General features: G+C 39.5%; 2 protein-coding genes across 9 annotated transcripts in view; both read right to left on the bottom strand.

Annotated features, from left to right (window-relative positions):
* Positions 1-68: 68 nt before the first annotated feature.
* On the bottom strand, positions 69-11,523 carry telo2 (TEL2, telomere maintenance 2, homolog (S. cerevisiae)). Of its 3 annotated transcripts, XM_061755081.1 has the most exons (22): positions 11,366-11,435; positions 10,151-10,262; positions 9,658-10,026; positions 8,284-8,561; positions 7,938-8,006; positions 7,510-7,657; positions 7,120-7,222; positions 6,984-7,052; positions 6,428-6,569; positions 5,765-5,901; positions 4,969-5,054; positions 4,762-4,872; positions 4,252-4,340; positions 4,071-4,162; positions 3,175-3,291; positions 3,005-3,076; positions 2,747-2,905; positions 2,412-2,503; positions 2,223-2,322; positions 2,063-2,127; positions 1,452-1,567; positions 69-1,128 (listed from the first exon to the last, which is right to left on the bottom strand). In XM_061755081.1, exons 3-22 carry the CDS (start codon positions 9,996-9,998, stop codon positions 1,007-1,009), a joined length of 2,508 nt encoding a protein of 835 aa, XP_061611065.1. In that variant the 5' UTR covers positions 9,999-10,026; positions 10,151-10,262; positions 11,366-11,435; the 3' UTR covers positions 69-1,006. The 3 variants fall into 3 exon arrangements, with proteins under 3 accessions (XP_061611065.1, XP_061611064.1, XP_061611066.1); XM_061755080.1 differs by lacking the exon at positions 10,151-10,262 and having other exon boundaries at positions 11,366-11,523; XM_061755082.1 differs by lacking the exons at positions 10,151-10,262; positions 11,366-11,435 and adding an exon at positions 11,126-11,292.
* A 374-nt stretch (positions 11,524-11,897) lies between these two features.
* Positions 11,898-16,008, bottom strand: part of rab11fip3 (RAB11 family interacting protein 3 (class II)) — a 30,845-nt gene continuing 26,734 nt past the window's right edge. For all 6 annotated transcript variants that reach the window (XM_061755073.1, XM_061755075.1, XM_061755074.1 and 3 more), the window contains one exon: positions 11,898-15,897. In XM_061755073.1, the coding sequence (XP_061611057.1) occupies positions 15,784-15,897 (114 nt within the window). In that variant the 3' untranslated portion in view covers positions 11,898-15,783. The remainder of the gene's footprint in view (positions 15,898-16,008) is intronic.

Below are 16,008 nucleotides of genomic sequence, written 5' to 3'. Positions count from 1 at the left end.
TTGATATTCAAATGAGTACGACGTAGCGCCAAAAGCATACGCTATTAGGGACATCAGTAGACAGAGGGTGAGCTGCACTGTGTTTGTTTATGGAGTAACCAAAGTAGCAACAACATGAAGAACTATACACTTCCCGTTTCAAACCTAATAGCGTGTGTGAACTCTGTATGGGACACAAGTGTACCAAATGCAAATACATGAACTATTGCACAAGTGATGTTTCTGAAGCATGTCTACCATTTTTTCCAAAAACACTTACATCAAAATTTCAATTGATGATAAATAACTGAGGCCACCGCATGTTCATCATTCAATGTATGACGAATGTTAAGTGATGACAATTCAGAGTCCCTAGAAAATAGTGTATATGAATATATGCAAGTATTTGAGTTGGGGTAAACAAAAATCTAAATAGATACTACAAATTGTTATCTTTTGCAGTTTCTTAGAGAAACAGAATTTTAGAGAACTCATTCTCATGTGAAACCGTCCATTTATGTCACAGGAGGAAGCGCAATTTATTTTTCCACTGTGTGTACGACTTCGTTCTTTACATAAATATTCACAGGATGTCCTTTGAGAACAAACAACCCCAATAGTGAGATCTGTTTGTACAGGAAAGAGACAAAAGGACATGCCTCTACTATATAAAGGATATCCTCTTCACACAATATTAACCAATAAAATGGAATAATATTTCTCCTTTTTAGCCACATTTTATCTGGTTTGACCACGAGTCGAAGTTTGAACGAAAATTAGATGTAGAAATTGTGTGTACTGTTAAGGCATATACACACAGATACAGAACCGAGGGACAAGACGTGCTTTCTTTTTCATTTTCTTGGTCTCATGTTCCAGGAAGGAAAAAAGTCCTCCCGCTCTCAGGGGCATTGCTGTCATCCGCTTCCTTGATCATCATCATCAACACCTGCAGTCCTTGTGAGGACAGAGTGTTCTCTTTGACTTGGTGCGTTTTTCTTGTTGTTGTTGTCGTTGTTGTTGGTCATCATGATTCTATGCTGAGGGCTTGCGGACTTTGGAGCTGTTTCTTCAGGCTCTTATCCAGCAGCACCAGACACTGCACGGCCAAACTCTGGCAATCTGCATCCAGGTCACCCTCGGCCACATCTTGGGAGTACAACACATAGCACAGCAAACAAACATAAAACGATTTTCTTTGTCAAAGTGCATCTCTAGCGTGTAACAGGAAATGGTGATTCAGCCCCAGGTAAATATATTCATAAAATACTTATAGCTGCAAGATGAATAAAATAAATACATAAATAAACCAATCACGGCATAGACAATATGTGCATTCCAGGACATCCTGGATCCTTGTCCTCTTCCGAGAAACCAGCACAGCTGTGTATGCATTCTGTAAATGGTTGAGTCCATTTATATATGTGATTGTGTGTTTCACTGAAAGGGAAATACATTATTTATTTATTTACCTGCCAACCAAGATCTGGTTTCAAAAAGCTGGTCTGCAAGGTCCACCAGTAGGTTTTGACTGGGCATGCTCATAAACACAGAGCAGACGGCAAAGAGGACGCCTCGTCTTACCAGCCTTCAAATAAAATAAACAAAACTTTGCTTGTTACGGATCCAACACATACAGCAAATCTTCTGTAGCGCCCACATTTATTGTTTGTTTTTAAACTTAAGATCAGCTTCACGATTTTCCAACACAGTACAGCCCTGGTAAATTGCATAGTTATTATCACGGTTTTGAATGTATTACTAATATTTTGATAGTTGGCGGTATTATGCATAATGGCAAAATCCAACAAAGGGCCCATACAGATTACTGACGTTCACACCTATGGACGACTTGTCTTCAATGAAGCTAACGTATGCTTTTAGGAAGGCCAGAACCAAGATTTGAACCCCGAACCTCCCAACTGTGAGGCAGACATGATTATCAGTAGTCCAACATGTTGCCCCTATCCACACTATTTGTTTGCGAGAGTAACTTGACTGATGCCAAAATTCAAGTTCTTGTCAAACATTGAAAAATTGGATGCTACAAATGAAAGCACATTTTTCAAGCACAATTACTTACTGGTCAGTTTGGTAGCGCACCGTCCACACAAAGTCAAGCAGAGCTCGACCCATCTGTGCAGCAACCTGCAGGAGAAAAAAATTGAAAATAATGTCATCAATACCATTAATAACATAATTTAGGGGGACATGGGGTTTGTTTATTGTAACGATATAAATACCGGTGCATTCACTGCCAAATGCATGAAGACGCCCAAGGTGTGGATCAACCTGCCCAACACCAGGTGGTCACTTCCCAACAAGTCGAAGGTCACCTGAGGCCTGGTAAACATGAGATGAACACACATTTGTAATTGCTCAAAGCTCAAAAGATGATCATGCATTTGTACGGGGGAAATCTTCTGACTCACTTGTCATAATTTCTGAGTAGAGGAAAGAAGAAATATCCAGCAACCGGTGCGTAACGGTTGGCTGCGGCCTTTGCTGGAGGCTGGACGGCTCCCTGTAAGAATGTGAATTTCCCTTACGGATAAATCAATTATGTATCTAGCTATCTAGCTAGGAGAATAGAGAGAGATTGTACTTAATGATCATTTGCATGCTATTCTAATTGTTACTTAATAAAGCTGAAGCTCTTTTTTCATAATCAGAACATTATTCCTCCTTTTGCAACCACCTGTTTACAATTTGGAAATTGGCTGGGCGACCCCAAACCTTTGAACAGTAGTGTTTGTGGTTGAAATACCTTACTGATGCGCTTCGTCTTTGCCTGAATGCGCTTCTCAACAACCTGCTGCCAGTGAGCCGAGTTGTTAGCAGAGTCTGGTGTGACATCTGTGGCTACAATCGGATTCGCGTTTCCCGGGGTTGGCAACGACAGCTCCTGAGCTGCCACAGCAAGAACCTGAAGAATAAGACAGCATTTTATTTAGAGCACAGTTTTGGACCCATTTTGGAGACCCAAAAAAGCATTATTTGGCTTGAGTTTTTTTTTTTTTAAGACCTCTAAAATATCCAGGCGCTGGCGAAGACTGTAGTTTAAGGAGTAGAACTCTGTAGTCAGGTACTCGGTCACCTGGAATCAATCATCAACAAACAGTTAGGCTTCTTAAAATGTCATGAAATGAGTTTCAATCTGTGATAGTCTCATGTGGAAGAGGCGGCGGACAATACCGGGATGCAGTCAGTGACCACAATCGCCACCATGGTGGCCTGCCTGAGAGCCAGGAAGCCATTTATGTTGTATTTATCCTCCATGTGAAGCAGAACTTTGGTTAGCTGGACACTGACCTAAAGAAACACAACACTGACTGTCAATCATACACTCACTAGCCAGAATAGGAATAGGAATAAAACTGCCACCTTGTTTTTGCTCAACATGTAGGCCTACTATGTTACTGTATTTTAATGTTGGTCATGATCATGGTGCTTGGAAGAGCCAAGTATTTTTTTGAGGTGGTTTGAGAACCACTGACATAGACTTTCCACTTTCCCTACAGTGGTGCTTTTACTTATGGGTTTAATTAATTCCATGACAACGCTCGTAACTCAAATCATCTTGAATTATCTTTCCTTCCGGAAATCAATGGAAATGTCATTAATCCCTGTGTTTTCCCTGTCTCCCTGTAGTAAAATAAACATTTTAAATAGCATTCTCCAGTATTGTACTTTATAAAACATCATTTAATAGAATGTAGGGAATGGAACTGTTTGTGCATCATGATAATTCAACAGGCATTGTGCTGCTCATTCGAGTGTGCATGCCTTGGCCAGCAGGGGGCAGCATAATACAAGCAGACATACTACATTTAGATTTAAGGATGAAACAGATGATTGTCTCAACTAAACTGCAACGTCATTTTTCACAGAGGATTCAATAAAAATGCCTGTGAGTATTGAATGATATGTTGCTACTGCTTGTGTTCAAACATTTGTTTAAAGGTTTCCAATTACAGCGACATCCATGCTAGTTTCTATGAGGATTTCACTGTACATATGGGGGGAAAAAGACATTTCCTTTTAGATGCACTGTGTACGTAGATTACTTGTGCTGTGTGTCGCCATTGTACCTCCTTGGCTGCGAAGACGTTCTTTCTCACCAGACTCTCGGTAACCATCAAGCTGAGCTCCACGCGCTCCGGGTCTTCGGAGGAAATTAAATCTGGATGTATAAGAAAAGGTTGGGAGTCGGGACATGATGAAATGATACGATGATGTGGGGAAAAAAAGACCAAAAGTTTGGAAACATACTTTCTAGACAATCTCGGAGGTAGCGTGGTGGTGAAGCTTTATTTATTTCCTGATCTCCAGACATGTCATAAGGCGTGAACTCGTCATCACTGCAATAGTAAAAGACACACTTAACAACACTACCTGCATGAGTAAAAATGATGAACATAAAATGCATCAGAACCTTTACAGATTCATTTAATTTGACTTCTCCAAACATCGGAATTCACTGTTCAATGTTTCAGGACTTTTTGCACAACTTGCTCTCCTCTAACATGGAACTGAACGGAAAAAGTCACGAGCGTACCCTAATATCCCTTACATTTTGTGAGTAGTGTTATCATTAAAAAAATAGGCACAATTCTTGACTTGATGTTGAGAAAGACTGCTAAAGTCAAAGGATAGTCTGAGAAAGAAAAACTGTACAATAGCCAAAAAAAAAAAAAAAAAAAAAAAACTAATCCAAAAATGTGCCAGACTGGGGATAAATCCTAGTCATTGAAAATGTGTATTAGCACGGCTAATACCTACCTATCCAGGTCAGAGTCTGGCTCATTTTTGGATGATCTCGTTTCTTGTTCATTTGGTGATGAATCATTGTAAATTGGTGGATTTTCTCTGATCTCTTGAGGAGGGCTGACCCTGCACGTGATATTAAATAAAACCAGTAAACAGTTATTCACGACACTGAACTGCGGGATTGGCTTCCAACTTGCTTGTAATTGTTGAGTTATTTACCCATCTTCCGATTCAGGTTCTGATTCGTCCATGTTAATAGGAGTCATGAGAGAAACCAGCTCTCGAGTTTCCTCATCCTGTTCAAACTACAGCAAAAAATGATAGCAATTGATGATTATTTAGATTTTTGGGGGGACTGTATCATGCTCAGGAAGCACAAAAAGTTCAAATGTATGCATTTCACTCTAAGCAGTAATATTCCCCAACCTTTATTGGCCAAAGGTACAAAAATCTCACAGCACACCACCAGACAAAAATGACACAAAAAGTATATTTACTGAAATAATGATGAGCTTGTCTCAATTTATTCCCAAATTTAATTCTTCAGTGTGTGCGTGCCATGACTGATTCTGTTGTATGAATGGCAACAGGTGCATCTAGTAAATAAATAACACTTTTCAGACCAATTGAGTAAAATTGGATAATTTCACACGTGGTTGGGAATCACTAAAGTATTACACCATTCCACTTAAAGAAGAGAAACTTTAAAAAATTATGGAGGGAACTGAGCCCTGCCACGAATCGCAAAAAGCTGAAAGCAATTGAAGGCCTCCCTAAAATGGTTTGTAATTTCCTGTAGATGCCCCAATATGGTGGCAGAACCCGCATACCGCTATTTGAAAATCACTGATGGCTTTGGCCATTTTGCAAAGAGTACAACAATATCTACAAATAAGTAATTTTTTTAGGAAATAAAGGAGGATGGGTGAATTTGCAAAAAGGGACCCATGGATATGCAGGGGATTACGGCGGAATCTTTCAAGACCGTTTGTCTACGTCTCAATTAATCACTGACCTCAAATTGGAGCTTGGTTCCGTTGATATTCATGCGGGAGCTCAGACACTCCCCCACTACCATGCCAATATGCCTAATGCGCACCAAGTTGCTGTCCAGGTGGCTCTGCATGCCTCCCAACATGCACTGCAGCAGTTCTGTGGGTGGGGGGGGGGGGGGACAAAAAACAATAAAAGAAAAAAAATATTTCTAAATTAATGGGATTAAAAATGAGAAGCCTTGTTATGGGAAGCAAAGACATACTGTTATAGACATAGGTCATGTTCCCACTGCAGGTCTATTCCGATTTTTTTCTTCCCAATGAGACATGTATCAGATTCTTTCATGCCAATGTGAACAGCGCAATTCCAATTTTTTCATATCCAACCCAGGCCTCTTTCGCATGTGGCCAAAAATCCGATATGTAATCGACACAAGTGCAGTACTGATGCTCACGGGGCGCCCATCCGACCTATACGTCATCAAAAGGCGACAAATGTCACAATTGTGGAACAAAACAAACACGCGAGAAAAGCAAACAGGAAACAATGGAGCAGAAAAGAGTCAGTGGCAAAAAGATTGTTTGGACGTCGGTTTCACCGGGGGATTTCCCAGTTTTTATGCACATTCGGGACGTCACAGTATTAGCCACAAAGTTCTCAACTTATATGGGGAGAGTGGCACCTGAACGTAGCTCCTGCAGCTCGGCGTCCTCCAGCAGACTGACACACAGCAGCAGGGCCTTGCTGACATACAGTTGCTGCTCCAGGGGAGTGTGTTTCACCGCGCTGGGGTTGGCCCATGCTTGGGACACCGACCGTAACACCTAAGAATACAAAAACACACGATTGCAATCACAGGAAGACTAGGATTTTTGTGTCCTGTCTGTGGCTCCCTAATATGCCACAAGATGGCACCAAAGTCCTGGATATTACGAAAGTAGAAATTGGTGAAATGGAAGTATTGCTGAAGTGACACATCTCAACTGAGAGAAGATCTTTTTGTGTAAGGGGAGGAGCTACGTTTAGCCTGGGCCACATATATATATTTTTTTTTTATCAAATCATCTGTAAGCCATTTATTTTGAAGGGTATTCTTGTTAGATGTGGTTGAAAATATACTAAACTGTTTAGGGATCATAGTTTGCAGTATATTAACAATTTTATTTTAATGTAAAACATGTGCCTTGGCTCAATAAAGGCTGGCAAACACTGGTTTACAAAACATTCAGTGCACTCACTTGGATAAGCAGCGGTCTTCTCTCCTTGTCTGCAGCGAGGTAACCCAGAATCACTCTCAACGTGCGAGTCTGGGTAGAAAAAAATAAATGCATCATGACATTTGGTTTACGAGTTATAGTTGAAGTCATATCTTACCTCAAATTTATATTGCAGCAGCAGCACTTTATGCGTGATGACAAACTGGGCCGTCTTATTTGTTAACACAAGATTCCCCATGATTCTACCCAAAGCATCAGGCCTGAAAAATGAAAGCCCCATGAAATTAGTGTTATATAATAAGATAAAACAACATCCACAATTTGTTGCGTGAGAGGGAAGGTTGTTTTTGTTGTCTTGGTGTTTTTATTTGGGATAAGGAGATGGAATTCGATAAACTGTGATTCCTCCATTCCCATTTCGAACCGAGGAAGTTGTTTTGGTTTGGCGTTAAGTCGTTGCAATGTTTTATGCTGTTGGTGGGGATTGCTTGGTTTGAAGCTCTTGTTTCTAGCCTGAGAACTAAGTGGGATATCCCAGCGGCCTCACCCACGGACAGCCTGAACCAGGCCGGTGAGCACACTCTCCATCCAGCGCTGGGGAACGTTTTCCAGCAGCTTCCAGCAAACCCTCTGCCACACCATGTCTGTGCGTGTGGAGCTGGACATTTTGGGAGTCATCGCTGGCAGCAACAAACCTGGTGAGAGGATTACAACAAAAAGTGACACTTGAGCACTCAAATAACTAGGGGTCTCATTTTTACAAAAGCTCTCAAGCAAAAGTGTTTTTTTTTTTTTTTTATTAAACAGCATTAAACGATTCCTCATGGGGAATTATTTAACATTACATAACGTTGTTTTTTTTTAACTCCTCAAGCACCATCTGTTCAGTTCTTTTATTGGCATAGTCGATTACATGGGGTTTTAGTGTTTCAATAAAAATTAACGCTTCCGAATATGTACTTTACATAAACTTACCACTATGTCCTTGGGCACAGAGTTTTCCAAGTGTCTGAGCCACAAAAGTCAAGGAACAGCTCGTGCCATCTGGCAAATATACCACAAGAAATACACAACAAATACATATTTGTATATCATAACTACAAACACAAATACTCAAGTAAAAAGAAAAAAGGTACCTTGCATTAAAACTACTCGTACAAAATCATCCAAAAAGTTACTTAATAAATGTAACGCAATAGAGTTAGCACGTTACTATCCACCTCTGATGAGGGGGCCCTTTGGAAAAAAATGATCCCCTGTAAATGATCAGTGGACTCAAAAAGTGTGCGAACCCCCGGCTCAAAGAACACGAATCTCTTACCTTTGAGCGCCTTGCATGTCCGCTCCAAGGCGGTGAGCATCTCTTTAGCCAGCAGAGGATAGTACTGCTGAGGAAGGAAGGAGGATTTGTTTTTGTGTTGCAGTTTATTGGCAGTGAGGTCAGGCAGCGCCACAATACGTGACACGAGGGCCTCTCGGAGCTGGGGGGAGTCTGCGGGACCCGCGGCCGGACAGTAGGACCACAGCAGTACAGCCATGCGACCGCTCTTGATGAATCTCTCTGTGATGCTGACCAAGTGGTCCAGATTTGAACCTGGTCTGGAAAGTAGATAACATCAGATAATAACTTTTTTAAACAAGTTACTTAAAAAAAAACACAAAAAAAACATGCTGCACAATCCACAAAAAAAAGTTAACACCTACTCAAACTTTTCGGGTCCAGGGACCCCTTAAAGCGAAGACTTTTTTTCCAACGACCCGCTAAAAATCCTAAAGCCGACCAAACATAACCATGTGCAACCCAAAATGCCATAGGTATTAAAAGGTTGCCTATTTTATAGAAAAAAAGTCGTAATGTTACGATAACGTTCATATTTTTTCCCCCAAAAAAGTGCTATCCCATGACAAAAAAAGTTGCAATTTTTCCAAGGACTCCCTCATAATCCGAACACCAATTAAACTTAACTACCACGTGTATACCTAAATGCCATAGTAATTTAAAAATTGCTTATTTTTGAGAAAAAGGGCGTAATGTTGCAATAATTTTTTTTTTTTAAATCATACTTTTTAGAGAAAAATGTTGCAATGTTAAGAAAACATAATTGCTTTTTCAAGAAAAAAAAAAATCTTTACAAGAACTAAAACTTATTTTGTTGGGGTATAAGTTAGTAATCGAACGTGAATAAAGTTGGATTTTTCCAAGTCATAACATTGTAATATTAAAGTTTAACAGTGGTAGGAAGTGAATTGAAAAAATACAACTCACTTCTCATAATACTACACATTTTATTCTGGGGAAAAAAAACACTGCTTCGTTAAAAATAGAGGACTGTGGACACGTTTTATCCTCTAACACTACACTTTTTGTTCTAATAAAAATAATTCATGCAGTGATGTCCCAATGCATATCCGAGCTATTATTGGCCCAAAGCTATTATATGTAGGTATGCGTAATTGGTTTTGTTTGTCTGTTTTATAGTACCCACTCTTTTAAATGATACAACATAACAATTGATTGCAAATTATTTTGTGGATTCCCAAGCTTCGCCTCATGACCGCCAGTTTAAGAACCACTGATTTAGATTGTCCAGTTTTAGAACAACGAGAGTTGGGTGTCGTCTGCAGAGCAATAAAAGTCAACGCCGTGCCTGATATTAAAAGAAAAAAATAAAGTTGTCTCCCATGCACCTTGTACCTTAACGCTCCGATTCCCTCCATCAGCACCAGCAGAGCCTGTTCAGGAGGTCCACGCAGGAAGAGGCCATCCCATAATTCCGAACGCTGTGCCACAGTCAGGTCGTGCAGCCAGTCGGCTTGAATGTTCTTAACCAGGAACTGAAGAGTGCGAGTGAAATGAGACCTGTGGAAATTTTCCTTTTGCACCAAAGCGCTCGCATTCTCAGGTGCTTCGTCCAAGTAAGAGCAGAGGGTTTGAAGAGCACGGATAGCATCTTCTTTTGGAGCTGACAAAGTGAGGCTCTGGAAACACTGGGACACTTCTAGACGAACATCAGCAGTCAGGGTAGGAGACGCCATCCTTGTAGACAAACTCCTTACACACCCTCTGAAAAAGAATAAAGTAGTAAAGGGTGAAATATCATATACCATCTTTATTTTAAAGTGGTTTTTTTGTTTGTTTGTTTTTTATGGCTTTTTACAGTGGCCTGTACAGTGTCAACTTGACTTACGAGTGCCCCAACTTCAAGACTTCCCTCAACTTCTTTCACATTGAAGGCTGTCGCTCAGTCAATTTTTCCCGCAACTTCACAAGATCCAGCCATCATCAGTTCACGGGGATTACTTTGCAGTGAAAGTACAGTTGTTCAAGTTTTGTGCTTGCATTTTTCATCTTTTGAGCAGGTATTTTGCCAAATTCATTTTTTTAACAGAAGCGGCTCATGCCCATTGTATTAAAGCTTGAAATCATATAAACAACATGAGCGAGGTGTGTTTAGTTGACTACGAGCGCAGTACTTTTACAATATGTACTATACTGAAGCAGAAGGAGGCCATAAAGGCTGTAACGCCAACTAACAGTGTTAAAATAATTACTAAGTTGTGCATCTATGTCCATGGAAAAATGGGTAAGCTGATGAAAGGGAGGTGACAGTGAAGTGAAAAAAATATTTATTTCTTTACATTCTTTTTTCCTATTTTATGACTATCTTTATACAGTACAATAGAGTTTAGCCATATTTTTCTAATTAAAAACACATGACAAAAATGTTGGTGTTTTTTGGGAAGCTAAAACGGTTTAATGGCATTTCCATTAATTTCAATGGGGAACGCTGATTTGCAATACGAGTGAGCATGGTTACGCAATGAATTAAATGAATCCATAAATCAGGCTACCACTGTACTTAACTAAAATGAAAGCCACAGTCGCTGATGCACTTTCCAGCCGTTTACTGAACGCCGGGAGAACAGCAAAACACAAAAACAATGAGCACACGTACACAGGAGGTGCTGTCGACCATAGCTCACAACCAGACACTCACGCACAGGCCACCCCACCAGGCCAAAGCCTCTTGTGACTATGACAGTTTATATACAGTACAGTATTCTACGCGAATATAGTGTAACTGGTAGAGGATCCGCATTGAAATACAAAACAGCACACCACAGTTTTCTTCTAGTACAGCGTTCTAATAGTATTAGTGTACCTGATAGAGGATCCTCAATAGTTTTGACTTTATAGTTTATGAATTTACCTAAACGTTAACTCTTAAATTTTACAGTTTCTCAACAGTACATTTTTTCCAACTCGTGGAGCTGCTGCTAGATGAACTCGTATCTTCATAACCACTCAAACTTTACATTCGCATCCACTTATTCTTAAAAAAAAAATTAAAAAAAAGGACAATAATTAAACCAAATGGCCACGGCATCTTGAAAGATCTTACTTGGTTGTGTTCAGAGTATTTCAAATAATTTGGTGGCGAAGGACATGGTTCGTCGACTGTGTGCTCCATCAAAATAAGTTCGTGTTCCCAAAAGCCAATAGTAAGGTTCCGTCAACCATCTTCTTCTATGGGTATTTTCTTGGTTAGGTGACACGCATGTTGAATGCTACTGCCCCCTAGCGCAAGGCTGTGTTAACTACGATTAGACGCCAATATTTTTGTTGATAGATCCTGCTTTATAGTCTCAATTTAGTCGTAACTGTAGAATGTGACTATTATTAACACTTTTAAATTTCATTATGTAAATGTTAACAGATGTGCAGTGGAAACCATTATAACATGCAACATATTGATACCAATTTAATTGTGGTAATTGACCAGATTAATTAACCAGTTAATTTGTATTAGCCATTATGTTCCCATGTTTTTAGTTTTGTAAATTTCTCCACTGTGCGCCCAAAAAAATGGATGATCAGAACATGGACGGAGTATGCAAAATGTATAACATGGAAATAAAAGACAGACACAGCCAATTATTTTATTCCTTTTATTTTCCTACTCGTATGCTCGCTGCTTACTTTTATAATTTGTCTTTTTACAATGACTGAAATCATATTTACCCCAATAGTAATTGGATCTATAGGGATATTCAAAAAAATAAAAATAAAATATTTTAACCAATACTGTTATAATTTGTACATTTATTTCTCAAAATATGTTTTACAATTTCTTTCTACAATATTTCATCTCCCCCTGTCATACAATAAATGGCAACTCGTGCACTACATTTGTAGTGATGGTGGTGCCTGGAAATTTCTTTGGACATTGGAAGTAACTGTGGGAGTAAAATCCACAAAAAATGACAATTCATATTTACAGCAAAGGTTTTTATCATTGAGAATTTAACAATGTTGCTGTGGTGTGGTCAGTGCTTTTCCTATCAGGTTTGTTTAGAGGCAAAGTTTGAAACACAGGCACAGTGTTTTAGACTAGCAGAGTGATACTTTTTTTTTTTTTTTTTTGGTTGAATCAGATGAACTGGAGCTATATTAGCACATATTTGGTCAAAAACAATCAAATGTGGTTAAAGTGCAATCATCTCTGCAAAAAAAAAAAAAAAAAAGAGAGAGGGAAAGTTGCACGTTACTCTCTGAATGCATTAGTGCTCCAACCATCACTCATGCTCAATATTTAGAGACTTTTCCTCTTTGTAAAGCGTGAATGATTCTGTGTAACGGTAAAGCAGTGATTCTCAAAGTGTATTACTGGTACCCCAAGTGGTATGCGGCCTCCTCTTAGTGGTACACAAAATAATCACTGTCTGATTACAGTTCAGTTGTATTTAACTTTTTAGTACAACACATCTGCATTGAATCTCATTGAACCTTTATGCAACACAATTTAATTGAATTTAAAAAAAATAAGGTGTTAACAGTTTGAGAACCACTGCTGTAAGAAATAATAATAATTAAGTGAGGGGACAGCTCCAATCACACTAAAAGTGAGAAAACAAAGTGTTCATGTTCTGTCAGTAGCTTGAATAGGTAAGAATACAATGAAAATCAGTGTTTCCATGCAGTACCTGACTCCAAAACGGGAAGACGACTCTAGAAGCTGTATATCTAAGAACGACCCTCGTGCGGTCACAATAATATACAGAAGCATACCTCGATTAACGAACTCTCGCAGCAAATTATTTCGCACGAGCTGAGATGATATGTACATTTCTCTTAGTCACCATGAATTAATATCACCTCAAAACAAAGATGAAACATTTTTGTAGACGATAACAAGTGTGTTGTCTTTGTGTCACTTATTGAATAAATATCTGTGTGATTCCAAAGAATGAGGGGGGGGGGGGGGGGGGGGGGAACTGTACACGCTACATGCTAGAAAGGAATACAGACAGCCTCACCTTAAAAGATGAGAAAATAAATTTTTGTTGTTGCTGTTGTTCCCCTCTGGCTAAAAAAATACCTACAATCTAGAATGAGCGTAGTAAAAAACTTTACAAGTCATTTACATCCAAGGCCATATTCCGAGGAGTGGCAGGTGAAGAGTTGTGAGTGACAAAGAAGTGAGCATGAGAACCTTTTGTGCAGAAAGCAAAGCAGGACAGTTTTTTCGTTTTCTTTTTTTTTTTCACCCCGTCAAGATCTGATACTTGGATCCATTGTTCAATTGTCCTTCAAAATTCAGAAGAATGCAGCATTGGTGTGCAACGTGGGTTTTTCATATAAAAAAAAAAATAAATAAATAAAATAAAATTTAAAAAAGCAGATTACGCTTGAAGGTTTGCTCCGTGCATCATCCCGACTAGTCCACTGAGTCCACCTGGTGACGTAATCCGTGAGACGTGACTGCGAAAACTTGTCATTAGCGAAGTATTTTCGATTAAATGTGGCAGTTATGATGGCCTCGGTGGTTGGTCATTGCATGAGCCCACACCTGAGCGTGCTTTGAATCCCACAAACTTGTCATTTTGCCATTTTGATCCATTCAATGAAACAAAAACAACATGATTTTAAAAATTGTGCAAAGTGCAACCATTAGACTCTTGTATAAAAGCAGTTTGAGCATTTAATCATTATCTTTGTTATCGGTTCATGTACGAGTACGCTCTTTGTCCTAACTTGCAAACTACTGTGCTGCACTAGTAACACTACTAGGGCAAACTAGTAGGCATAGTCCCCCGTTCTTATCGAGGAGTTTGAATAATTGCTCAAACGGCTTTCTGTAAAGAGCATTTATTAGATAGTGTTGATATTCATCTTCATGTCCAGGTACTATTATGCTCTTTTTTTCCTCACTAGTAAAATACTGTGCTGTACTAGTAACACTATTAGGCCCAACTAGACTAGGCATGTGTCACGCACAGTTGCCAACTGGTGCAGTTTTGCCTCACTAGTAACATGCACAGTAGCTGTCCTCCTTGTACACCAACACAGTCCTACTTGTGAGGACAAAGAAGGTACTAGTACATGGACCTTAAGCTTGATCACAGATATCGGATAAATGCTCTAACAGCTTGCAAGAAAGTAATTTGAGCATTTATTCGCAGCACACTAGCTTTTATTTATACTCCAACACACTAGCAGGTCTTGATAAGGAGGCTACAAGTGCATGACACGTCTACTAGCTGGCAGCTCAGTTCACTAGTACGGTTTAACAGCATACTAGTAGGTCAAAGTAGTAGGACTAGTCAAGGAAATAAATGTTTACTTGCGCATTGAATTGGGGGAAAAGAGCGTACTAGTTCATATAACCTTTGATCACCTTCAGCTGGATATCAACGATATTGAGAAATGCTCACATGGTTTTCCATACTCGTCACATATAACCAGATAAAAATCTTTTCAGTCTCAACAGTTTCATTGACAATAATTCACAACAACAACAAAAACCCTTTCACTCAGCAAGAGAACACTGGAACCAGGTGGGGAGTGTTTCATTGTCAGTACTCCATGTCAGTGATTACCAATCAGAGCAGGAAATTATCCAATTTCACTCAATTGGCCCGAAAATTCGTATTTCTTTACTAAAACTATGGTATTTTTCTTGTATCTATCTATGCACCCGACGTAGCGTGACGGGCAGAACCAAATGTCCTTCCACTAGATGGCAGAAGGTATATAATTAATTTGTTATTTTTGTGGCACATTTGTTTGGTGGTATGCTGTGAAGTTTGTCTTATGTCAAATATGTGCTTTGATTCAATAAAGGTTGGCAAAGACTGATATATATATATATATATCATTCCTTTTAATAATGATGATAATAAAGGCGTGCGTTCTCACTTTCCAGCCCACCTGAGCTCCAGGACCCTGTTTCATTGAAGGGGGGGAAAAAAAAATAATAATAAGATGCAATTCATAAGTCACCCAGGTCCTTCATTAGGAAAAAAAAAAAAAAAAAGTCACATCCCACACACAAAACAACAAAAACATGCTGGGCATTTCTCTCTCATCCTCATCCCCAAGAAATATCCTTCACTTGGGTTAACAAAAAAAGTCCAAAACTGAGCTGACCAGTGCTTCACACCACGAGTCAGCAGCGGTAGAGACAGCGGTCCAAATCCCGACAATTCCAGTTGCAACTGAGGCGAGTACGGTACGCAAGATACATTTGATCACCTCTGCGTTTAAGGCCTTCAAGGTATACATTTGCCTAGTCCTTCTTTTGAAGGAAAAACCTTAGGGATGAAGGGGCTGCGGGATGATTAATTTTCACACGTTCATTCACCGGGCTCGGGTTCCTCTGGCCAAAACACATGGAAGTCAACAGAACCTGAGGAGCACCTGATGCGCACGCATACTCACAAATCTAAATATCTTCTATTATTGTGTCTGATTACGTGTTGTTATTCTAGATGATGAGGTCACTGTGTGGCTTTTCTTTTCCCCTCATGCAGATGGTGCCTATTTGACCTCTAGCATGGAGGGATTCGACTCCATGATGGCCACAATTATTTTGTCAATGTAGTCCTGGAGTCTGTAGTTGATCTCCTCCTGTTTGTGGACGGCCTCCATCAACTGTGACACAGACAAATGGCGCATTATAGTTATGTATTTTTAACAAAACCGGCTTACTGAAATGTATCTACCCTAACAGTTTTCACTCGTTATGTTATAAACATCCAGACT

Source organism: Phyllopteryx taeniolatus, chromosome 19 (assembly GCF_024500385.1).
Source record: "Phyllopteryx taeniolatus isolate TA_2022b chromosome 19, UOR_Ptae_1.2, whole genome shotgun sequence".
NCBI lineage: Eukaryota > Metazoa > Chordata > Actinopteri > Syngnathiformes > Syngnathidae > Phyllopteryx > Phyllopteryx taeniolatus.
This window is presented reverse-complemented; position numbering and strand designations above follow the sequence as displayed.

Coding starts and splice junctions, on each gene's coding strand:
- telo2 (XM_061755080.1), bottom strand. CDS start 9,998: ATGGCGTCTCCTACCCTGACTGCTGATGTTCGTCTAGAAGTGTCCCAG. Junction 7,658..7,937: donor CTGTGCCCAAGGACATAGTG/GTAAGTTTATGT, acceptor TCCTCTCACCAG/GTTTGTTGCTGCCAGCGATG. Junction 4,163..4,251: donor CCTCCGAGATTGTCTAGAAA/GTATGTTTCCAA, acceptor TTATACATCCAG/ATTTAATTTCCTCCGAAGAC.